Here is a 24,531-nt window from a genome sequence, read left to right as displayed (position 1 = left end):
TTTATACCCTGTCCCTCTCTGTGCAACCATCTCTCCACCTGTAAAATGAAATATTAAGTCCTATTCAGTAAGCACTTGTACATCACCAACTGATGAGGGAGGGGATATAGAGAAGAGATACTCTGGTTCACAGTTCAAAAGCACATGATTCTCAGCACCTCTGAGCTACCACAAATAAACAAAAGCTGCTGTATTTTGGAGGTGTTAATGCTCTCACACTGCTGCAGGCTCTGTGATTGGTGCAGTAGGTGCACCTTTGCTTGATTTTCAGTGGATAGCTGGCAGAATGCACAGGTGTTTTTCCCATGATACCAGAAGGAGATAATGGAAAATGTGTGTCTGTGCATTCATGTATTTAAAGAGTTACCACAATCCTCTGCAGCCTTGTAAGAGGTAGCAAAAACCACCCCAACATAAGCAATCCAAAGGTAACTTAGAAAGGTTCAGACTACAAATTGAGTAGAAAGGTGTAAATGGGGTTGGGCAGTGTTGGCTGCTCTGTGTGTGTCATCCTGTGTTTAGACCAGGGCTTTGAGCCTGTGCAGCCGCAACACTGAATATAAAAGAGCTGCAGATAAAAAGCTGGATATGGAGTGCAAATTGGGCTAAACCCTGCTGCCATTGTGCTTGATGCTGTGGCAGGTTTCTGGGTTTAATGAGGTGCTCGGCCTGAGCAACAAGTTAATGAACAAAAGGACTTCAAAAATTACTGTAGAAGAATGCAAATTAAATGACACATTGGACATGTCGGTGCCATATTTGTGGCATGCCCAGTGTTGGGTTTTACCTTGCTCAGAAGTATAAGCCAGTGACTGAAAGAAATGGACATGTAAATAGATTGATTTTCTAGTAAGAGTTCTGGCCCTGTGAAATCCCAAAGCTGTCTCAATCTAACAATGAAAAGGAGGAGTGGTTGTAAGAAATACAAGATGCTTGTATTTCTTATGTATTCTATACATAATTCTGTGTATTGTGTGCCTTGGGCTGGCTTTGTTTTTACTGCTTTTGCTTATGAAACTGACACACTGAATTCGAGTGGTGGCATTGGGAATCCAACTGTGTAACTGCTTTTGGTTGATTTTTAGCTGTTTGTGGGCTCTGGCAAATGAGGCAACCAGAGGGAATACAAAGCAGACGGAGCCCACCTCGTTCCTACTGGTCCAGAGACCTGTGGAAACGGAGAATAGAGAAAGTGGATGCACAGAAACGGTGATGGTGGGTCCCTGTGTGGCCCCAGTGTTTGCTTTACTCGGGCGCTGGCTGTTTAAGGGTGAGCTCTGAAAGGCGTTTAACGGGCGAGGAGTCAAAGCACGGCCAGAGATGAGAGTCAGTGGTCGGTCAGGGGAGCTGCTGGGTGCCCATGGCCGAGGGAAGCCTTTCCTGAGTGGGGACACCCGGGGCTCTGATTTGGGGGGAAATGGAGACCCCCGTGGGGAGCCCCTGCCCGGGGCCCGGCGCGCACCTCGCTCCGAGCTGCTCCCGACGGCTCCAGGGGCTCCCTCGGGGCGCGGGGCCAGCTCTGGGAGAGCCACGGGCCCAGCGGCTCTGGTGTGGGGAGAGGGTGAGTCCGGGGGACGCCCGGCTGAGGGAGCGGCGGTGCCGGACCGTGAGCTGGGGCGGGGGGCGCGCCGGTGCCGGCGGAAGGGAAAGGGGTAACCGGAGCATAAAGGGGTGCCAGTGCCTGCGGTCGGTGCCGAGCTTGGATTGGTCGGCGCTGTTGCCGACGCCTGGGGCCGATGTCGGTACCGGGGCTGATGTCGGTGCCGGGTTCGGGCCCGATGCGGGTTCGGTGCCGGCCCCGGGTCCGGCCGGGGGTCGCGGGGCCGCCCCGTCGCGGCGGGTCCCTCACGGAGGCGGCGGGAGCGCCCCCTGGCGGCGGCGGCGGGCGCGGCGGTCACGTGAGGCGCTCGGGGCCTGGTGCCGCTTCCCCCAGTCAGCGCGGAGCGGCCGAGGCGCAGGCGGGGAACAAGATGGCGGCCGGCGGCGATCCGGAGCGGGGCGCCGGCGATTCGCGTTGAGCCGCGGCCCGCTCGGCCCGGCCCCCCCCCCCGCCCCGGCCCCGCGCCCTCCGCGGGGCGCGGAGCTCGCCCGTAGCCGCCTGTCCGGACTCCGAGCGCCCTCCCGAGCCGCCCTTCCCCTCCCTTCCCCCTCGGCCAGCGCCCAGCGATGCGGGGCCGGCGCGGCAGGCCGCCCAAGCAGCAGCAGCCGGCGGCGGCCGCCGCTCCGGCGAGCGCCCCGGCCCCGGCGGGCCCCATCGGCGGGCTGCGCTCCCGGCAGCGCGGCAGCAGCCGCGGCAGGTGGGCGGCCGCGGCCCAGGCGGAGACGGCGGGGCCCAAGCAGAAGGGAGCCGGCGCTGCCCAGGCCTCGCCGCCCGCCGCCGCCTCGCCCAGGGGGGGCGGCAAGAGGAAGGCGGGCGGCGGCGGCGGCAGCACCCCCGGTGGGGGAGGCAGCGGCGGTAAGGGCAGGGGCAGGGCCGGGGCGGCAGGAGCAGGGGGAGGAGGAGGCGCAGGAGGCAGCTGCAACAGCCAAGGCAGGGCTGCCTCGTCCAGGAGGAGCATCAGCAAAGTGGTGTACGACGATCATGAGAGCGAGGAGGAGGAGGAGGAGAGCATGGTGTCCGAGGAGGAGGAGGAGGGAGACCCCGAGGATAACCAGGACTCCGAGGAGGAAGAAGAGGAGGAGATAATGGAGGAAGAGGACGACGACGACTCTGACTACCCCGAAGAGATGGAGGATGAAGACGATGCCAGTTATTGCACTGAGAGCAGCTTCAGGAGCCACAGCACCTACAGCAGCACGCCAGGTAGAGAGTCCGTGGGCGAACTCAAACAAGTCGAGGGCACCCCACATGCTCCCTCTAGGTTGGCAAATACGGTCCGCGCTCCCTTGCGAGGATGTGAGCGATGCCCGCAAGCGCTCCCAGGGTGAGGGGTATGCAAATAACCGCTGGCAGCCCCGGGGACGCGGGGAGCATTGGAAGATGCTCACGAACGGAGAGGAGCAGGGAGGGCGGGCGGCACTTGCTGGAACAAGGGGATGCTTTGCAAATATTCCCGGGGAACCTGGTGGCCGCGGAAATGCGCGATCCACCGGGACGCCTTGCAAACAATGTCAGAAAGTGTTGGTGGAGCGTTCGCTTTAAATTTCAAAACAAGGGGAAACGAGTGACATGCCTTGCAAAGAGATCTTTTCAATTAAATACAGGAAAGGCTGGCTTGTGCTTGCAAATACAGCTTGATGTTGAAAGGAAAGGAAGCGCATGTAAGCTGAAGTGGCTTAAAAAACCCAAAAAACTGTAAACACCGAAAATTTTCAGGCTCTTTCGATCAGAGCTATAACTGGATCCAAGATCTACTGGCTTTAAGACAGAAGTAGCTTTCCAAGGAGGGAAATTAGGTGCATTGTTCAAAATGGAGATTGCATTGTTATAGTTTGGGGAAAAGTGCACAGGGCCTCATTGCAAGGATGTAAACCTAGTTTGAGTTCAACACAAAGATTAAAAGGTGGAGGTTGAGTCGGAGGTCTAGCATTTAAATACTGCATTTATCTTAAGATATGGCAACCTATAAAATTCATGTTGGGGTTAAAATTTATTAAACATAATTGTGATTTTTTTTTTAATTCTAGTGGAAAATTTGGGAAATTTTTAAGGCCTGCATTTATGTTTGTCCTAAATTGGTTCATTCACCAAGCTTCAAAAATTCTTTTATTTAAACTTAAGCACCTTGGATTTTTTTAAACTCGTTCCAGAATGGAGTTCAAGCCTAGAATATTTTATTTTATTTTTATTTTTTATTTTCTTTTTATTTCTTTTAAAACTCTCTGAACCAGGAGAGTAGTTCAGCTTATAGATAACCTGGTATGATTTGGGCTGTAGGATGGCAGGCACTGCTGTTGTTCCAGTGTTTGGCCAGTTTGGAAGGGGGGAGGAACAGGTTGTTGGTGTGAATGTGTTGCATCTCAATTAAAAAAGGAATGTAGTTCCGAGTAGTTAGCTGATGACTTTATAAAAGGAGGAAGTACGGACTGCTAAATGTGTCATTTGTTTTTATTTTGGTGAGTTAATGATATCAGCTCATTCTGTGACTTCATAATAGTACTTTAAAAAACTCTGTATCTTTGTCTATATATTTTTTAAAAACTTATATCTGTGTGCTCCAGAACCTAAATTAATCACAATAAGTACATACATTACTAAATTTATTTAGAGATAATTTTAAAAAGATATTAGTTTACCTGTTGCAGGAATGTCCTGCAATCAAAATGATTTTTTTTAATAAAGATTGATATCTGGCTTCACAGGAGGAAAAAAAGCTCTAAAATACTCTCTTGACTTTTAACTCTCCATTTTCTGCTTAGTTGTAATAACTTCCATTTTTATTACTTTTTTGGGAGTGCTTATGTCAGGGAAATAATATTTTTATGATTTTAACTGGCTAGGTCAGGATAATATTTTTTACATGGGCATCCAGGTTTAAAATGAGTTCTGCAGAGAATGGATGTATGCCATTTTCCAAACGTACTAAGTGGTTTGTCAAATGAGAAGATAGTTCTCTGTGCATTGTTGTACAAGCATAGACAGGTTTTATGCAGTATTTAGGTGTATCAGAAACCATTTTGATAATTTATCTGCTTATTTCTCACTTGGTCAGGATGATTTAAAGTTAACTTAAGAGAAGTGTAAGTGTAAGCATTTTTTATCCTTAGGTGGTTTTGCTCTATACCGAGTTTTTAGTAGTTAAAACATTTGTGTTATTATTTTGGCACTTTACTGCTGGTGGTTCTCATTAGTTCAGTGTTTGCTAAAGGTCTCCCACCCTTCTTCCCTCTCTCCCAGACATGCTCTTGCCCTTGTGCAAAGAAAATACAAACTTTTCATTCAGGCAGCTCAGTCCGTGCCTCATCCTGGGCAAACACCTGCTTTGGGAGCGTGATCCTGCAGGGGCGGCACTGATGGAATTCCAAGTCTTGTCATAATTTAGCAGGAGACCATCAGGGCAGCACTGATAGGCAAGGAAGGGTTTGTGTCTCATCAGCATCTCTGTGTCTGACGGGGGCAGCTCAGAGAGGAGGGCAGGGCAGGGATGCAGAGCTGTGTCTCTCCTGTTCCTCCAGGCTGTTGGACTTTTGGGTGCACTCTCAGCCAGAGTTGGTCCTTAGCTGTGTTTAGATACGAGGGAGGGGTTATTTCATATCCTTGTCTTCAAGCCAGGCAAAGTGTAACACAGTGACAAAGTTCCTGTGCTGAGCTGGAGTGCTGGAAGGAGCGTCTCCTCCCTTGGCTCCAAGTGACTCCTGACAGAATTGTGCAGGTTTGTTACCAGAAGAGATGATGAACGATCCTTCTCCCCTTACTTTCTCTCAGTCAGTGCAAGCTGAGTTACAGCCACTTCCAGGATGTACTCTTAGGGGCTGAAGAATGGTTTTTGAAAGCAGGGTATTGAATAATTGCCATCCTAGTCAAACTCTCCTGCCAACCAAGCTTTTACACGTAAATCACATCCCACTTAAATGGGGGACAGACTTGCTACAGTTTTTTCTAACTTAACGTTGAATAATGAATTAAAAGATTACAGAGCAATGTCTCTGGCCAAAAAAGCCTCAGGTTTTGTGCTCTGATGGGGAGCTTATGATTTATGTTGAACTTAGACGTAGGAGTACTTTATACTATAATATGATAGTAAAATTAATATTATTCTAATAGAAAATAATATTATTAAATTATTTAAAGAAGCAGAATCTTAGAAAAGATAAAATGTCTTTAATATACCACTTAGTCATGGTACACTAAAAACGTATGTGTGAATAACAATATTTTTATTATTATTATTCTTTTGGATGTACTTTTGGTAGAGGGATTTTGCATGTGTGCATCCTTTTGCATCCCCAGAAGGTGGATGAACTGTTGGGACAGGTATCCTGTATATCTTGTATCACTAAACATTTTTGCCATTCCCTGTCCACTTGGGGCTTGTCACTGTTGCATTGTAGTTACTAATATTTTTGCATGTAGTTACTAATATGTAGTTACTAGTATTTTTCATATGTTGCAGAATTTTAGGAGAAGGGTTTAATCAGGATGCCTAGAAGTCCTTCATTTTTTGTTTATCAATTTTTCTTCATAAGAAAACCAGTTTTAGGAAGAGCTATACATCTAGATTTCAGCTGAGATCATAATCAGTCTGTTAAGCAAACAAATACACATCACTGGAGTTGGGAGACAAAATATTTCTCTTAAAAATGCATTAAGTAATACTTTTAGTTGAATTTTACTTGTCTGAGTATTTGCAGGGACTGACCATTGCTTCTCTTAACCAGTTATTTCACAGTGTGCTTTTTATCTTCAGAGTGAAAGAATTTAGCTGGGAACCAGGTGCTGCATTTGGTGTGTCTGTAGTAATTTTTTGTCTGAACACATTTTCATGCTCTTGAAGAATTGTCTAAGTGGAGAGACACTGAGATAGGACATTAAGATATGCAGCCTCTTTTGTCTGCCGTGGGAGAAGATTTACCAGCCTCCCAAACATCTTACCTGGGGTACCCTCTTCTCTACATTAAACCTGGCATGCTCTTATTTTACCATTTAGTGATCTGCATTTTGATTTGTGCTCCAGAGGGAAGGATCACTAGTCTCATGCCAGTCTTGAAAAATGCAGGAGACGATTCTTAACAAAGAAATTGTGTAGAAGGCCAAAGGAGTAAATCTGGGGGTGATTCCTGCTGCATTGACTTGTAAATTGGCAGTTTATCTGAAGAGAACTTTGTCAGTCACCTCAGCAGCTCTGGGCAGCAAATACTTCTCAAAGTATGTATGTAGTAAAAGATAGTGTGCTGCCGATGACTTTATTGAGCAAACTTTTTTGTAGATCTGCAGTAAAATTCTCTAAGTGCTCACTGTGTTGCATAGAACAGGTGTAGGGTGAATAAATGTGGGTTTTAGTAGGTTGGGGCTGGTTCTCAGGGCTCACTAACTTCTTAAATTAGTTACAGTTTATCCTGAGTGTGTCCCAAAAAAATGTCTAACTGTTCCTGACAATCATTTTGTTTGTGCTACCTGTGGTTTTGTTTTGTTTTTTTTTTTTTCTTTGCCAGAGTTCTGGGCACAAAAGGGTTGTGCCTCTGAGTCCTTCTCAGAGTGATCTCACCTGCTGCATGTCTTGCATTTGCATTAGTTATCCAAATGTTAAAATGATTCCATACAACATTGGAGGGTTTGTGTTCCTGGCTCCTGAGGGAGTGCCGATGGCCATAATATTGGGAAATTAAATTCTTAATGTAAAATCAGTCGAGAACCCTAGTTTGATTTAAAAGTGTACTGCTGATAAGTGTGCAAACTGAAAAAAGAAGCAGCCAAAAGTTTTAGAGTTTTAAAAGAACATAAAGACCTACTTTTGTACAAGGCAAGGCAGGAGTCAAATCTTACTTAGGAACATGTGTGAGAATTTGTGTGATGTGAGTGCACTCAGGATCTAGTCTAATAATCAGTGATGTTTTCATTTGTGTTTCAACTTCCAAAGCTCTTTTGGTGCTTGGAATGCCTAATTTTTAATGTTAGTTTAGTTTTTAAGTTTCATTTGTGGCCGATTTTTTATTTTCTCTAGACTAAATAAATAAATTTGGGTTAGGTGTAGTTACTGCAGAGTAATATTCAAATTGGAGCTGCACCTACAAGTAGTTACAAACGCATCTTATTTTTTTAAAATTTTTTTCTGTAAGAGAATGTTTGACTTGTGAATATTAGAAACATGATTATCGTGTTGGCAGTTTTAAAAGGAAAGAAAGTGTTTTGTAAAAGTCAAAGCCTTTAATTTCAACCCATCCAAAGAAAATGGTTTAGGTTTTTCTATTTTGGCACTGCTTTTCATAATATATTCTTATTTTATGTTAAACTCATTCATTTTACTGCTGTTTTTTTTTTTTTTTTTTGGTGGAAGCTGAGCAAATGTTCTCTCCCAAGAGGTTGACTTTTAATTAAGGAACCAGTTTGGATATTGCTGTGGCAAACATGCAGCTCTATCCAGTTTCTGCATTCTGCTGTGAAAGGAAAGAAAGAGCATCAAAAAAAGGTTCTTTTACACATTTTCATCTGTTTCCAGTTTTCTCAGTGATATCTAACAAAAACTCAAGTGTTGCTGTACAGTTCCATTTGAAACTTGCCTGGTGCAGAGCAATAATATGGGACAGCAAATGTGTGTTTATTCAAACCAAACCAAAATAGGAGAGTCTCAGGGAGTTTGAGGGCAGTCAAAAGGCAAAGTTTCCAGGAGGAAGGGAAATGTAGTAGAGGGAATCTTCTCTAAGGAGTACTCTTGCTCCCAGGACATCATATACCACTGCCAGCTGGTCTTTATGTTGAAAAGTTTTTGCAGTGACTCATGATCTGGAAGACAAAACCAGCCCAGTTCTACTTTACTAAAGATGGACTTTCATGTAAGAGTAGTATGGTTTGACTTGGCTTGTGGAACTTGAAGCCAAAATTTAAATTTTTTGAGGGGGAAAATTGAAAGTCTTTTCTGGGGTCAATTAGTGGAGTGTGACTGGAGGGGTGGGGGGTTGTTCTAATTTCCCCCCTTCCTGTGACAGGTTTCTGGAGTATCTGAAACTCCTTGGTCTCTTTCCTCTCCCCAATGCTCCAACCAAGCTTTTCCTCTCCATGGCAACCGTGAGCAGGAGCTCTGAGCTGGAGAGCCCAAGTGCTGAGAAATGATGAGGAAGGGAAAGTTCTGAGAGAAGTGAAATGAGACCAGCTGTGAGCTTTCGAATCGAGAGAGACTGGGACCAGTGTTTATTTTTTAGGCCAGACCAATGCAGCCACCACTTTGGCCCTGTTTAAACAAGGCAGTGGTTCTGGCAGAATATTTGTTCTGTAGGACCTCCATCCACTGGTCCAGTACCTGAAATATGTTGGGCTGAAATGAGAGGCTGTGTTTGCTGGAGGGGAGGGATATTTAATGTGAGACAAGGCAAAACTGGATTTTTGTGATTTTTGTTAGCCTGCTTGTGTGTGGTGATTGAATACAACTAAAGCTGAAGAGCATGGAAGTAATTTTTAGTTGTGATAAAATCTTTCTGTATTCTGGACACTTATGTCTGTAGTTAATTCAGATATTCTGTTTACATTAACCAGCAGATGTGTTAAAAGATGGTTAAAGTCGTTTTAAATTCTATATTTTCCTGTGGTAAAGAGTAGATGTGACTTTCCCCTTTTCTTCTTTCAGTCTGTAAATAAAAAAGGAGATAAGGTTTTTGGTCTTTTCAGACTCTTTAATTTCTAAATTCTGAAAGGGTCAGTATTTGAACCAAGTTGGTTGAGTAGATGCAAATAAAAAAAAAAACAAAGCAATGGTTTGGGTTTTTAAAGTAAATTCTGGTTTTGGGTGTTCAGACTGTTACTTGAGTAACTTTGTTTTATCTCAAATATAATTTGTGTGTTTGCTTAAATTTGTAATATGAATTATTTTAGTAGATTATCCTAAGTGTAGACTATAATTATCAGTATCTATAATTAAATGTGCCATGGGAATAGAATTGTTTACTCTTTAATCTTAATTACAGGCAGCTCTTCAACTAGAGAATTCAAAATAGGGACAGGTAACCACTGCAGACTGCTTTAGCACTTGGGGAGAGGCAGCCAGTGAAGGAGTTGCCATTTAAAAGAAGTTTATGCTAGATAGAAATGTAGTGCTCAGACACTCCAGGGGACCTGGATCCTGTCAATATTCCAGCTGTGGCAGCAGGAGGCTATTGGCAAATCAATTTTTTTTCCACCAAATAAAGCTATGGAGTTTGAGTGATGTAGAAGTGGACATTTTCTGCTTTTGAACTGCCTCAAACTTGAAGGTGAAATTTGATTCAGAGACTTTGTTAACTTGCAGAAATGATCTCAGAAGTATCTAATTTGCATGTAGTAAAACTTGAGTATGTTTTGGGAAAGTTCAGTGTGGGTAAATTGAGAGTAGATTTCTTGAATTTAGAAGTAGTTACACAAAAATTCAGTTTAAAGTCTGGTCAGACAGGTGGTGGTGCTTAAAGGAGAAGTAACTTGCCACAGTGCACCTGCTCTGCAATCCTCTTGATGGTTTTGGGGTTAAACAAAACAGTACATACTGCAATTTCTATTTGAAACAGAAATTCCCTGTGAGGGCCCAAATCCTTTACAAATGACAGCAAGTTAAAAAAAAAAAAAAAAAAAAAAAAAAGGGTTGTCAAACTCTAGTATCTCTAAAATAATTTAAGCTAAAGTGTTTGAAGTGGCCAGAGTTCTTTGTTGGACAGTGGGTTTTTTGTGTCTGCCACTGAATGTTGAATTTAAATATTGACCCACTTTTCTCGTGAAAAAGAGGATGGTCCTTGAAAGAGAGAGCTTGAAAAATTGTATATGCTTATTGTAGGGAGACATTTTTCAGCATTTGAGGGAATTTTTTTGTGTGTGTGTTTATGAGGCACAGTTGGGTAAACATGGACTGTGATCTTCAAAAATCCTCACCCAGGAGGTGGAACTGCTCCAGAGCAGGGTGAGCTGTGTGGGTTGTCAGCGCACTGAAAAAAATCAGCAGTGAAGAAAGGTTATCCACCCAACCAGTAAAATACCAACATTTCTGCACAAAAAAGAGACTTGTAGCATTTTGGCATCATTATATCACATTCCATTGACCTGCACTTTTAATTTCAGTTCAGCAGCCACTTGCAATGCCTCAAGATTTATGAGCACCTTGGCAGAGAATGTCCATCCTTTTGATTTTTTTTTTTAAAGGTATCTGAGTGTTTCTTGAGATGACAGTTGATGTATTGGCTGCTGATACATTTAAGCACAAACTGCTTGGAATGTCTGCATTTCCAAATTACACTTTGTGACTCTGTTCTCAACTTCAAATTCTCTTCAACCCCAGTACAGAGAATATTAATAACAAATTGAAAGTGAAATTGGAAAGAAAAAAAAAAAGCCAGCATAAAAAGATTTTAAATACTGTGCCATCAAGTCATTCAAGAAAAATACAGTTTCTTTCTAAAATATTCTGCATCTTTGAATACTTGCCTTTTTTAGCTCTGGAAAGCAGTTTATATTTAGTTGAGAATTGTTCAGAGCAGTTCAGTATCCCAAAAGAGAAATGATTTGAGCTCTTGAGCTGTGCTGTGTGGTTTCCAGTCTGGATGAAGGGTGTTGAGGTGCACAATATTGTAATGTGCTGCAACTGTGAGGCCTAACACAAATGAAACACACATTTTATAATGCAGACTGCTTTTCCTGTTGTCTATTTTATTATTGCTTTTGAAATTTCTGTTCTTTATACCAAAGCAAACATGAAAATACATAAATTGATTTATGTAGGAAATGGAATGGTGTGATTAATGCTTGCACCAAAGTACAGTTCTTTATGACACATTTATATCCTGATAACACATTTCTTCTAGATCTCTAATTGTACCAATGTGCTTCCTTTGTAAAAGGAAGTGTTAGAGATTAACTTTTTCAGAACATACTAGGAAAGCCTTGTTTTAAAGTTCTGAGTTTTATTCCCCTATTAATTTCATGTGACAAATATACAAGTGGCTTAAAGTTGCACCAGTAGATGTTTAGTTTATATATTAGGAAACTTTTTTTTTTGCTGAAAGAGTTGTAAAGCACTGGGACAGGCTGCTCAGGAAGCTGGTGGAGGTCACCATCCCTGGAGATTTTCTGAAACGTGTGGATGTGGCACTTGAGGACATTATGGTAGGGCTCAGATGGTTGGACTTGATCTTGAAGGTGTTTCCAACCTTAAATGATTCTGTGATTCCATACCATAATTATCTCATGTGAAGGAGACCTCAGCAAAATTAGTGTTTGGAGTCTGTTTTTTACCAGCACTGGTCCTTCACTCTGGTTTATTTCTGTCTAAAATTACTGGGGGGATTTGTCACTTCTCATTAATTCAGGTGAAGCAGGGTTAACGTCCTTGCTGCTCTCATTCTTGGAGGGCTGTTTTATGGCTTTCCTGTGTGACAGACACATTTTTCTGCTACACAAATAATCCCGGTTGATAGCTCTGCTGGCCTTTGTGATATTTGGACTCTGTGAGGGCCATCAGTGATTTCAGAATATCTGTTCTGTGGTGGTGGTGATGGTGTTGTCTTGCATGGCCAACTAGGACTGCAGTGTTGAAGGAAGCTTCAGGACCCCAAAGTAGTTTATTGTGTGAGAGTTTCCTTTTGCTTTGGGGTCTTTTAATTAAACCAGCTGTGGCTTATGATTTTGGATATGGTGATAGAAAAGTTAAGTTTAATCTAGAGGGCACTTGCTTTGTGCCTGGCTGTGGAACTCCTTTGTCTTTGTGTGTTTGCCATGATTAAACATTTTCCACTGATTAGTGCAGAGGCGTGTTGGAAGACAGTCATAGAAGCATTCCTTCATTTTCCACAGTCAGAACTCAAACTTCACTAAACTTGGAAAGTTATTTTTATCCACAGATGAGGTTGACTTGTTACTTCTGTAATGGAAACATCTTGCAGTTCATCTTCTATATTGTTTGGGTGTGTAATTTGTTGTATAAGATTTCATTCTTTAATATTGGAAAGTGAGAGCTGTGTCTGGTCCTTTCTTGCCATACCAGTCTAAGGGTTGATTTATTTTTCTGGAAGCATTTGTTGTGTATCAAGATGTTTCTTAGAGGTAGCTTTTCTTTCTGGTAACTTTTTTTTCCCTTTTTCAGTGCATTAATGTTTTAATGATGGTGTTTCAGTTCACGTTCAGGTTCAGTTTTCAGGTTCAGCAGGATCAAGTTTTCTCCCACATTAGACTTATTTTCTGTATTTCTGGGAGTATCCAAGGGAGTAGGGTGGGTTGAACAAATGCCACAGAGATCCATTTCCATTTAGTAGTAATATCCAAGCTGACTGGAACTCACTTTATCTCTTAATTTCCTTGAACCAATTTTTGGGGAGGTCTGATATGTGCAGAATTTGGTTAAGAAATTATGAACCTTAAAGTTCCAGACTATTGGTTGTGTCACTCCTCAGTGTCAGAACACACGAAGTTTAATTAATACATGTCCCATTTTAATGAAGTGTGTGTGGGAAATGGCTGCTATGGAGAGCTGCAGTTTTTCTTTAGATTTTCTCTGTGCATGAAATGCATCCTGCTGACATTTGTCTGTGGACAATGGATAATCCTGAAATTTAGTTATTGACCAGAATCTTAGTATGCTTAGCAAGAGGACCTAAAACCAGTTTTCATCTCAGTTCTTTGATTAAACCTAGAGGATGGTTTATGAAATTTTCTCAACTTGTTTTTTCCATATAGGGAAATAAGTTTAATGAGTGCATCTAAAACTTTTAACTGATAGCTGAGAAATAGTTGCATGTAGCTGGTTATTTTGATAGAAGATTAAAATATTTCATCTGTCAGGTAGTGTCATTTACAAAAAACTTTCCTCTTTTGTTTTTCCTTCTGCTTGGCATCAAGGATCGTGGAATGCAAGGGAAGGAAATGTAGCATCTTATCTGAATTGGCATCTGAGACTGAATAAATTATGATCGCTGTCTTTTAGATAGTAAAACAGCTCTTCAGAGTAGCTTTTATTGGTAAACTTTGTCCTTCTGTAATTTTGCCTCCTCATTCTGTGGGTATGGCTCCTGTTTTATTGAAGCATGAGGGTGGGTTTTTGTTTGTTTTGAGAAACTGAGAATTTTTGAAATATTTCCATAAAACATCACATTTACTTTCTGGCTTTGGTTTGTAGGTAGTCAGGAGAAATAGTCTAGTTAGAAAGCAGTGGGCAACACGCTTTAGGTTCTCTTTTGTATTTTAATTTGGTTGAAGTTGATGTCCTAAGACATCTGCTTGAAATGAGCTTTCCTGGAGCCCTTGCTGGATAGGAGAATAGCTTGCAATCATTTAATATGAAATATCTGTTTGGAGCTTGATGTTTCAGGTTTAAACTAGTCATGTTGAATAAAAATGAGAAAAATATACTATTTTGACTGCGGGAAATGTCTTTCTTTTTAAGTAGTTTAAACAATTACATTTCTAGATTTCATTTTAAAGCTTCAGTAGATGTATATTGTCTGGGAAATGCAATTCCTGTATGTGTCTAAAGCAAAACTTCAGATATCTTGTGTCTTATTTTCATACTGGTAGTTAAAATATGAGATGGTTAGCTGAGTTATCACATTTATGTAACTGTGAAGCTTGTGAAGCCTTAATTTGCATTAGTTCAGAACGTTAACACAGTGGTTGACGATGGATTTTTTAAACACCTGTGTTGACCTGTGAACAGCAAAATTCTTACTGTTGTTTTTTATTCCAGGTAGGAGAAGACAAAGAGCACATCGTCCTCGTTCTCCAATATTGGAAGAAAAAGATATCCCACCCTTGGAGTTTCCTAAATCCTCAGAGGACTTAATGGTGCCTAGTGAGCATATAATGAATGTTATTGCCATCTATGAGGTACTAAGGAACTTTGGCACTGTTTTGCGCCTCTCTCCTTTTCGTTTTGAGGACTTCTGTGCAGCTCTGGTAAGTCAAGAGCAGTGCACACTTATGGCAGAGATGCATATAGTGCTGTTAAAAGCAGTTTTACGTGAAGAAGACACTTCAAATACTACCTTTGGACCTGCTGACCTCAAAGATAGCGTTAATTCCACTTTGTATTTCATAGATGGAATGACGTGGCCAGAGGTTCTGCGGGTATATTGTGAGAGTGACAAGGAATACCATCATGTTCTTCCTTACCAAGAGACAGAGGACTATCCTTATGGACCAGTAGAGAATAAAATCAAAGTTCTGCAGTTCTTAGTGGATCAGTTTCTTACCACAAACATTGCACGTGAGGAGTTAATGTCAGAAGGTGTTATTCAGTATGATGATCATTGTAGGGTTTGTCACAAACTTGGGGATTTGCTTTGCTGTGAGACTTGCTCGGCCGTTTACCACTTGGAGTGTGTGAAACCCCCTCTGGAGGAGGTGCCCGAAGACGAGTGGCAGTGCGAGGTCTGCGTGGCACACAAGGTGCCCGGAGTGACTGACTGTGTGGCTGAAATCCAAAAAAACAAACCCTACATCCGACACGAGCCCATCGGATACGACAGGCACAGGCGGAAATACTGGTTCCTGAACAGGAGGATCATCATGTAAGTGAGCTGATCATTGCACCATTTCTGGACAATATTGTGGGTTTAGTACATCGTGTGGATTGCTGTTGCCATCTTAAAACTGTTCTTTCTTTAGATAAGGCTGTTGCTTGCTGTTTTGTAAGGAGATTACTAAAGACCATGTAAATAATCCATATTAATCCAAAAGTAGCAATCTCACAATCTATAGATAAAAAAGGATAAAAACAGGGCCTCAGGATTAATATTAATGTACCTAAAACACATGAATGTGACGAAAAGAAAGGGAATGTTAATGATAACACCCCAGTTTCTTGTAGAAGTTACTGAAGAGAAGTTTGATTCTTTTTACAATCACATGGTGTGTAGGACACTACTTGTGGTCTGTCACCTGCTTAAGCAGTGTTTGCCTACCAAGTTCTGGTACTGGTTTGATGCTGAAACTTTCAGAGATGCTCAAAGGGATTCAGTCTTACTAGAAATGCAGAAAATGTTGCATTGAACATTGTTCTGTAGTGCAAAGAAAGTCACCATAGCAAGTCATGCCTGTCTTCAAGGGAGGCACTGTGCATGTTTCATCAATTACCTGTTACTGGTTGGTCTCAAGATACAAACGTGCCTCCAGATATTAATAAGAATCAAACCCTTGCTAGTGAGGGCATTGTGCCCTGGATTTTTCCTGAAGAGTTGAATCTCAAATCCATTTTTCCCAGGAAAATGGCTAAAGATTGGTTTTCTCATAAAAGACTGTTCTTATCTAATTGTTCTCATAATGGAGGAGAAAAAAAATTTAAGCGAAATCAGTGCTATTGTTAAATTAAGAGCAATAGAGATTTTAGCAGAGCTCTGAAAACACAGAAACACAGTTTTCCGTTCAGTGTTACAGAGAAAATAAACCACAGCTTGGTACCTTAAGAGAATTTCGTACAAAGTAGGTTCCAGTGAATGTGTAAGATAGTAGCCAGTGTGTTTAAAAGGGACTATGAGGTTTGCTGACAGTGTAACACATTGAACATAAAGAAGACACTTCTAAGGGCTCATGGTATTCCTTTAAAATGTGGGGCTGTTTCTCTGGGGTATTGTCAGCTGATGCTTTAAGTATTAATTATCTCTGCTCTGTTTCCTGTGTTCTTCTTTCATATTTGTAAAAAAAGAGTCCATGTTTGATCTTTTTTAGATTCTCTGGGTTATAAATGTCACAGTAGTGCCAAGTAACCTTTCAAAGGATGCAGGGAGTCTTTTATACTCTTTTTTTCCCTATATATATGCTCCATGTTTATACTCAGTCACACACTCCACAGTAAGGGGTGGATCATTCAGGTGGTTCAGCAGGATGTGATGGGCACCTGAAGCTGTTGATATCCCAATTATTCCATTGCTTCATAAAGAATTCCCTACTTTTTGTTTTCAGAAAATGTGTTGAAATCTTGATTTTTAACAACAAAAAGCCTAGTTGTGAAGGACACATAAGTGGGATTATTTTTGCTCTAGTTATTTGTGATTTAATAACTTAATGGTTTCCTCTACCTTGTTTTTGTATCTTTCCCCTCAAAACTCTTGAGGAAAAGGCTGTTCTAAAGATGGGTTTGTTTTCCCTGCTCTCCTGTACTGGCAGAGATCTGGGAATTAACATTAAAAAATCCAGATCACTCAGGATAAATGGGCAGACCTTGTTTCCTCTCTGTATGTAGCCAGCTAGGTAATTATTTTTAACTAAACTTGATTTGTGAAACAATGTTTTTTTCCTGGTGAAGTGAAGCATTTGATGTTCACAAGGTTTTGATACAGACAGTACTTCAACATTTCAAACTAAAATGAATCTTGCAGGTGCTTCGTGAGCCTTTGAAATCTGCACATGTGAGAGTTGTTTCTTTCTAGCACATTGATAGTAATTTTAATTGCATTTAGAAGAGACATCTTCAAAAGTTAAATGTATTTGAGTTTTTAAAACTGGTATTATGCATTCCTTTTAGGTGTTCTGTGGGCAAATTATTTTGTAAGGGGGGAAAAGTACTACACAACTTAATTCCAGGGAAATGCAACTTTAATAATTCTCATAGACATTAAACTCTGTACTTTCAATTTTTAAATTCAGTAAGCATGCTGTATTGCAAACTCAACTTTTTGCATATATTTACTTATTTATTTACGCACACTGAACAGGATCAAACCACACCTTGGATAACTGCAGGGTAATTTAAGGGATAACTGCCAAATGCTAAAACCTGACATCTGTGAAATTATATTATTATATCAACTTTATTAAAAGGAATAGAGTGTATTCCCCAATGCCATGTGATCAAATACATCAGAGGAAACTAATAGATCTAAAAATAATCTGCACAAATACTGATTTGAAATCCTGCCCAGGAGGATTAGAGAACTGAAATCCTAAATTCTTGGTGGTTTTGTTTCTCAAAAGGGTTTTTAGGGCTTTTTACTTCTTCTCCCCTCTCCCTGTTTAAATGTCATAAATCCAACCTACTGCTGGTTTTCCTACCTTTTAAAGGGTTTTCTCAACTTGTTCCCTGATACTTTTATTTCCATCACTTGTGTTTTTAAAGTCCATCATGGTGGGCTTGTTTCTTTTTTCCACCTCTTCTCTTTTTCAAAGATGGAAAAGTAAACACTGAAGGAATCTCCTCAGAAACAAATATCAACAAGATTAAAACAAAAAACAGGCCAAGAGCAAATTAATTCCTGACATTTTTGTTTCAAGCTGTTTACAAATTAAGGATGATGCCTCTGGGTCAGTTGCATTTGTTTTACTTGTGAAGATTATTTCTGCAAGTTATTAACTCAGGAAATTTGGGACTTAGACTTGCATTGTCTTTATGAACTGCTGCTGTGTTTTAACAAGTTTATCTTTATAGAAATATTGAAATGCTTTGGATTTATCAATTATCTGTGAAAGAAGATAATGAAACTCTGTTTGGCTTTCATTTTGATAGCAAAAATAGGACGCACATTGTTATTCCTGGATTGTATGGATCTTCCTCGACAGTCAAAAACAGTTTCAGCTTTTTTTTTTTTTTCTGCATGATTTGTCATGCTGTTTATGTTCTTAGGGGATCCTCCTCTATTTTCTCCAGTTAATTAACAAGGCTTTGGGTTTTCATTTTAATAGATTGGTTTAAACAATTTCCTGTATTCTTCAGTTTCCAACCGTATCATCATGGAATTCAGGAAGTATCTGCTACTACTAGTACTAAATATTTTGTTACCACCTTACTTGAAAGTTTCCAGTATCTTCTCTGTTGCTTTTATCAGTCTTTAAACTTGTCTCTGCAGCCGGCCAGCAAATAGTTCCTGTCAGCCAAGGAGGCTGAAAGAGGTAGGAAATAGTCATGGGATTCTTTTCTCCCTCCTTGGCCTCACATATTGTGTGTGACTCAGCCGAGTCCCCTGGAGTCTCTGCAGACCTGTCCAGCACCAGGCTGGCAAATCTGTCTGGGCTGTTGGAGAAAAACATTGGGAACTGGTCCTTGTGCAGCCTTGCATCTTGCTGGTTTTTATGACAGCCCCTCTGGTTTCTTCAGAGGGTAAAAGTCGTGTCCCTTTAGTAAACGCAAAAAGATGTTAAGGGAACGTTAGCTGGAATTATGTAATTGCTAATTGAAGTCTTATCTAAGTTGGCCCAAATGGATTGCATGGAATGATTTCTGTTGTGTGCTCCAAGTCTTCCCTGGGCACACATCTGAATCTTGGAAAGAAGTCTGGCCAGAGATGAGTTTGGTGTAAGCACACAGACCAACCAGTTTGTGCTGTTTCACATTCTGTCTGTGCTTTTTCAAGAGAAAGCTCTTTAATTCCTGAAATTCTCTTGTGATAGTCTTCAGTTGAAAACAAACTTTATGCTCAAACCCTGATATAAATGAAGTAGAAGGGTATTGAAATACCCTTGGATAACCTCATTGTCTGTTTCTAGAATATTATCTGAGCAGTTCTTTAATGGGCAGGACTCAAATCACACATGGAAGGATTAGCTCCAAGTGCTTTCTGCAGAATACTCTTGGTGGTCTGATGCCTCAGCTCTGCACACTGAGCCTCAGGGTTTACCAGCCTGCAATACAGCAAACCTCACTGGTGCTGAAGGCTTTCTCTTGAGTTATTCAGGGAAACTGAAAACAGCAGTTAATTGCTGTTCTGTCCAATGGAACCTTGCAAACCTAAAATAGAAAGAGCTGATAGGGAGGGAAAAGCCAGATGCTGCTTGGGATGTTCAGGTGGCACACATCCTCACCCTGGCTGCATTAGTGCAGCTGGAGCAATCTCAGATTTGCTGAATGGGGGGAGAAACATGAAAGTAAGAAAACACTTGGATGATCACCGTCAAAATAGAAGCAATGTGTACAAGCTGCTTGTCTGGCAGATGGGTGCAGGCACAGCCTTTCCTCATGGAGAGATGAGAATATATTGTCAGATTTGATCTTAAAGGTCTTTTCCAACCGAAGGGACTCTCTGATTCTATGTGAGGTGTATATTCTATATTGTTGCATATCTAGGTCATATAAGAGAAAGTATAAATGGCATTATCTGTCTAGCAAATAATCCTGTAACGGCTACAACAGAAGGGTTCAAAATGAAAGGTTCAAGTTCCCTTCTGGGTCAGTTAAGAAATAGAGTAATAACAGCATCATACTCTACAGTCATGTTTGTCTGGAGCACAGCAGCCTTACAGCTGCTGCTCCGCCAGGGTCTTGCACTTGCCATTTCCCTTGGACACTTGCCAGGGAAAGCTCAGAAGGCACCCATTCCCTGTCCTTTCTAGTTAAATTTTATTTCATTCTTTTATTTCTTCTCACTGTGTAAAGCCCTATTCTTGCATTCTCATCTCCCCTTCCCTCTTGGTCTTTGGGTACTTGCCTTTATCTTCCTCTTCTTTATCTTCCTCATTACCGGTGGCTTTTGTTCACCACCGGTAATGGAAGTGCTCTCCTTCCTGTTGTTGTTAGTAAATAAATCCTGGTTTAGAGGAAACATGATTTAAACAATAATTTTATTTAACATGGAAGTTTACAGGCCTAGAATATTCCATAGAGTCAAATGATTGTCAGTGTTCAGCTGTTACGTTTTGGTGTGTTGTATGTGACAGTCTTCCTGAAATGAGCTGCTTTCTGAGAAAACTTGTCAAACTTAACGGATTGGCGTGGTTAAAACTAATGGAATGTTGACAGTTTAGAGGAATAAATGGATAAAGCAGAATTAGTTGCTTTTCATGAGCAAAGGCCTTTATGAGAGAGATGCAAGTTTCTTTGCAATACACCAGCTTTATCATCAAAACCAAAAGTCTGTTTTGTAATAATGGTTGTGAGAAGTTAGTTGAATTTTGTGTAATACTGCCGTTATTAACTTCACAACTACCTTATTTCAGTAGTGTTCTGTTTGAGTTGCAAATATTGTTTCACAAATTGTTTCACAGAGTGGGAGGCGTAGATCAACAATGACCAAGTTCCCTTAAGGTTGTTTGTCTTTCTGAATCCCTGAGGCCAATTTGTGCCATTTTTAATGTATAAGCCACAGGAAGGGAACCAGTAGAGAGGAACCTGCAACAAACCCCACAAGGGCAGATCTTTGAGATTTACAGTCAGCTTCCCATTGCTGTCAGCACTCTGGGTTGGGGTTCTCAGTGACTACACAGGCCTGCAGTGCTGGAACAGGAGGTGCAAGTGCAGCAGCAGTTTATTTCCTTTGCCCAGGGGAAGGCCAGGCTGGGCAGTCAGTGGCACCCACATGGTGTGGGGAGCACTGGGATGTGCTGTGGAAATAAGTGGACAGGCTCAGGCCAGCCTGGATCTGGCTGCTGCTGCCGCTCCACAGGATTGATCAAGCTAAGTTGAAATCCAGCAGCTGCAGAACCAGTTGGAGCATCCTCCAGGAGAGCCTGTTACCTGGGGTATTCGTGGTGCTCCTTTGGTCTTTGGCCCTGTTGAGGTGCTGTTGGCAAGTAATTCTGGGCTCATGGGGTCATGGAGTACTGCAGATTAAAAATGTGGAAATCCCTTGATCTTTTCAAAAGTGTTGTATTATGACTCATCCCTTACTGGTGCTCTCACAGGTGGATACTGTAGGATGCCAATATAAAATATTTTATGAATGTGACATACTATCCTTTGAATTTTTTAACTGTGTTTTTTCTTGAATACACTGTCAGAAACTACTGTTGTGGATTCTGGACTTACAAATTATTTCAGACTTAGTAGTAAATTACTGGTTACAGAAATAGTAAATATAATGAGAATAAACCTTGTTGTCAGATTGGACAGACCAGTTTTAAGGAGACTTGAAAGTTTTCCTGAGGAAGTTGTGAGAACTGAGGGGATGAAGAAAGAGAAAGAAATAAGAAAGGAATATTGATATTGAACTGGGTGCATATGAGCAATGGGATTTATTTATTCACACTCAGGTACTGACATTTCCTAGTGCTGTGCAGAAAGCAGGCTGGTACCAATTTTTGTCGTTTATCCAGATACTTTAAAATCAATATTTTTTAAATACTGCTGCAGAGAGGAAGATTCAGAAAGCGAGAAGGATAAGAAAATCTGGTACTACAGCACAAAGATCCAGCTGGCAGAGTTAATTGAATGCCTGGACAAGGATTACTGGGAAGCTGACCTATGCAAAACCCTGGACGAGATGCGTGAAGAAGTTCATCGGCACATGGATGTGACAGAAGACCTCACAAACAAAGCAAGGGGCAACAACAAGTCTTTCCTTTCTGCAGCAAATGGTAGGAATATTTTGTGTAATGGGAATAGATGCTGCACTATGAATCAAATCTAGTTTATCTTACATCAGAAGCAGGATTTATGTCATGTTGTTTGTGCTCCGTGACTCTGTAGGTGGTTTGTTGTTTCATGCTGACAACATGCTTTATGTTGTAGATGAAATTTTGGACATTATCAGAGCAAGAAAAGGAGAAATAGTGGAAGATAAAACCACAGGAGATGAGGAAGCAGAAAAGGCCAAAAGTGATGTTGATAATGACCAGACAGATGCTGAGAGAGACAAGGAAGAATCTGGAGACCAGGATAAAACTGAGGAAACACACAGTGAACAAGATGTGGAAAAAGAGAAAACAGAAGGTAAAGAAAGTGACTGTGCTTTAACAGCTCCTTTTAAGTGAAGTGAGCCCCACATTTCTTTAAGTGTTAATGCAGTACTTTGTATGATTCTCCAAGATATTTCTGTAATAGGTGATATTTGTCAGTTTCTTTGTGCTTGTGTGTTGGAGTTGTTCTTAAGTAATTTCACCAATTTCCCTACTTCTACACAGCTGGCTTGTAGATACCCTGCCTTGAGGTACAGGTGGTGCTCACAGGTTGTGATCAACATGTTTGTAGTAAGCCACATTACATAATTTTTAACTTTTTCCTACCCACAATTGGTTTGTTCTTTGATTCTGAGACAATACCATCTCATAGCAAAGAAAAGAAAAAGAAAAAGCTCAGTATTTTTCAGCATTATCACACAAACAAAGCTGCTGAAGTTGCTTTCTATGGATGATGCCAGATGACATCCTAAGGCCTAATAAAGAACATCCCTAAAGTTTTGTTGTGCGTTTTACTGTAGAGGCAACAGTCGTTGGGGATAAAAGTCACTCTGTGACCTCAAGCACTGATGACAACACCACAAATCCTTCTGCAGGAGAGAATAGTTGCTCTGAAGGGAAGGACGCTGTGGGGTGTCAGTCAGAAACCCTTGATAGCAACAACGTGGCAGAGAAGAAGGTGGCATCAGAGCTCCCTCTGGAACTCTCAGGTACAGAAGGCACTGTTACCAATGCCTCTGTAATTTGGGGAATCTGTTTTTCTCTCTGATTTGTCCACTAAAACCATTCCCAGCATATATCACTCATGCTGTTTGCTTGCAGTGCCATCCTTTACTGCTACGTTGTCATTATTAACATTTCAAAGTTATTTTCCTTGCAACTAGTGCTTGAAATTTATGGTCCTCCATGACATTAGCATTTGTTTCCATGCCTTCCAAAGACAACTATGGCTAAGCTTTTTATTTTCTATTTTCTGTATATTTTATTTTTCCATAGTGATCCATAATGATTGTTAGCATCCTCTCAAAGTTTATTTCAAATCTAATTTGCTGCTGGCTCGTTTATTATTTTAACCTCTCATTTACTGTGTAAATTACTAACAAAGCATTTTCATTCATGTGAATAAACCATTGCACTGAAATGTCAAGATTAAAATTGTCATGCTGGAAATTTTAAACAAATTTCAGAATTGTAAGCACAAGGGTTATTGTATTTTAACATGTTTTGTTCTGCTGTGTCAGTGACTCAAAGGTAATAATATACACTATTTAAAACCAGACAAACTTACTTTTGCTTTAGGAATAAGTGGGAGTTGATTAGGTGTAACATAAACTGTGAGTGTACTATTCTAGAATTGCTTTATATTACATGTAGAATTATATTCTGTTACAGGATTTACTACATAACCAAATGTTGTTCTAAACAGCTGATCACCGTTAAAACAATCAGGATTTTATTCTCAGTTTTATTCTCAGTTCTTAAAAATCTAAATATACAATGTGAACATATTTGGTGTGTTATGTTTTAAAAAGGGGCAGTAAATGTTTTCTCTCCTGCAGAAATATTTCTCCACACAATCACAGTCTGCAGCTTTTCAACTTAGGAAAGTCAATGCATCCAAAACTTGTAATAAACTTTCTGAACATGACAAAATGAAAGCTAAGATTGATCTGTAATCTGCAAGCCTCATAATAGGCTTTTTAAGTACAGAAAATGTTCTCATGTACAAGACAAAGACCATATATTTTAGATACATGACCAAATATTTTTGCCTGTTCTCTTATTTTTTATTCCCTTTTAAAGTTAAAATAACTTCGTAGAGGTTTAATGGAAAAGATCCATATTCTGTAATTTTGTTTCAGATAACTTTATGGGTTTGTATTTTATTTTAAAGATTCACTTATATATTTATCATTATTTATTATACTTTCACAAGTACTTTTCTCCTTCCAAAGCTTCTACGTGAGTTAGAAATTAGTGGTCTCTTTTTTTTTGTAGGAAAGTGTGTGTGGAGAGAGTTTTTCCTCATGTCTGATTCACTACATTCACAGCAATGTTTGTGTTCTTACTATGAAATTTCAGTTTGAGACTCTCAGAGAGAGGGAGATACTGAACCAGGATCAGTGAGGCAGTTACCCCCAAAAGAGGGAGGAAATATGAGTAAAATGCAGAGGTAGATGAGAATGTCTGTTAAATGCAATTTGGATTTTAATCTTCATTAAGAGGCTGGTTTGAGTGCTTCCCCTCTCCTTCAACAGCAGCCGTGGCAACAGGTCCATTTTTCCTCATAATAGGGAAATGGATCAAACAGTGGTGGTCACCCATTTGGCACAGTCAGAAATCAAGATGCATTCAGATTAGGGATCCTCTAAGAATTCCAGAATATTTATCTG

At 40.8% G+C, this 24,531-nt stretch overlaps 1 protein-coding gene across 11 annotated transcripts in view; it reads left to right on the top strand.

The window, feature by feature from the left end:
- Nucleotides 1-2,057: 2,057 nt before the first annotated feature.
- Nucleotides 2,058-24,531, top strand: part of BPTF (bromodomain PHD finger transcription factor) — a 52,762-nt gene continuing 30,288 nt past the window's right edge. For 9 of the 11 annotated variants that reach the window (XM_083874677.1, XM_083874684.1, XM_083874681.1 and 6 more), the window contains exons 1-5: nt 2,058-2,803; nt 14,286-15,108; nt 21,594-21,817; nt 21,972-22,172; nt 22,660-22,848. In XM_083874677.1, coding sequence (XP_083730803.1) covers nt 2,167-2,803; nt 14,286-15,108; nt 21,594-21,817; nt 21,972-22,172; nt 22,660-22,848 — 2,074 coding nt within the window. In that variant the 5' untranslated portion in view covers nt 2,058-2,166. The remainder of the gene's footprint in view (nt 2,804-14,285; nt 15,109-21,593; nt 21,818-21,971; nt 22,173-22,659; nt 22,849-24,531) is intronic. The other 2 variants (XM_083874680.1, XM_083874683.1) reach the window with 2 other exon arrangements.

This window comes from Zosterops lateralis, assembly GCF_965231275.1.
Source record: "Zosterops lateralis genome assembly, chromosome: 18".
NCBI classification, from domain to species: domain Eukaryota; kingdom Metazoa; phylum Chordata; class Aves; order Passeriformes; family Zosteropidae; genus Zosterops; species Zosterops lateralis.
This window is presented reverse-complemented; position numbering and strand designations above follow the sequence as displayed.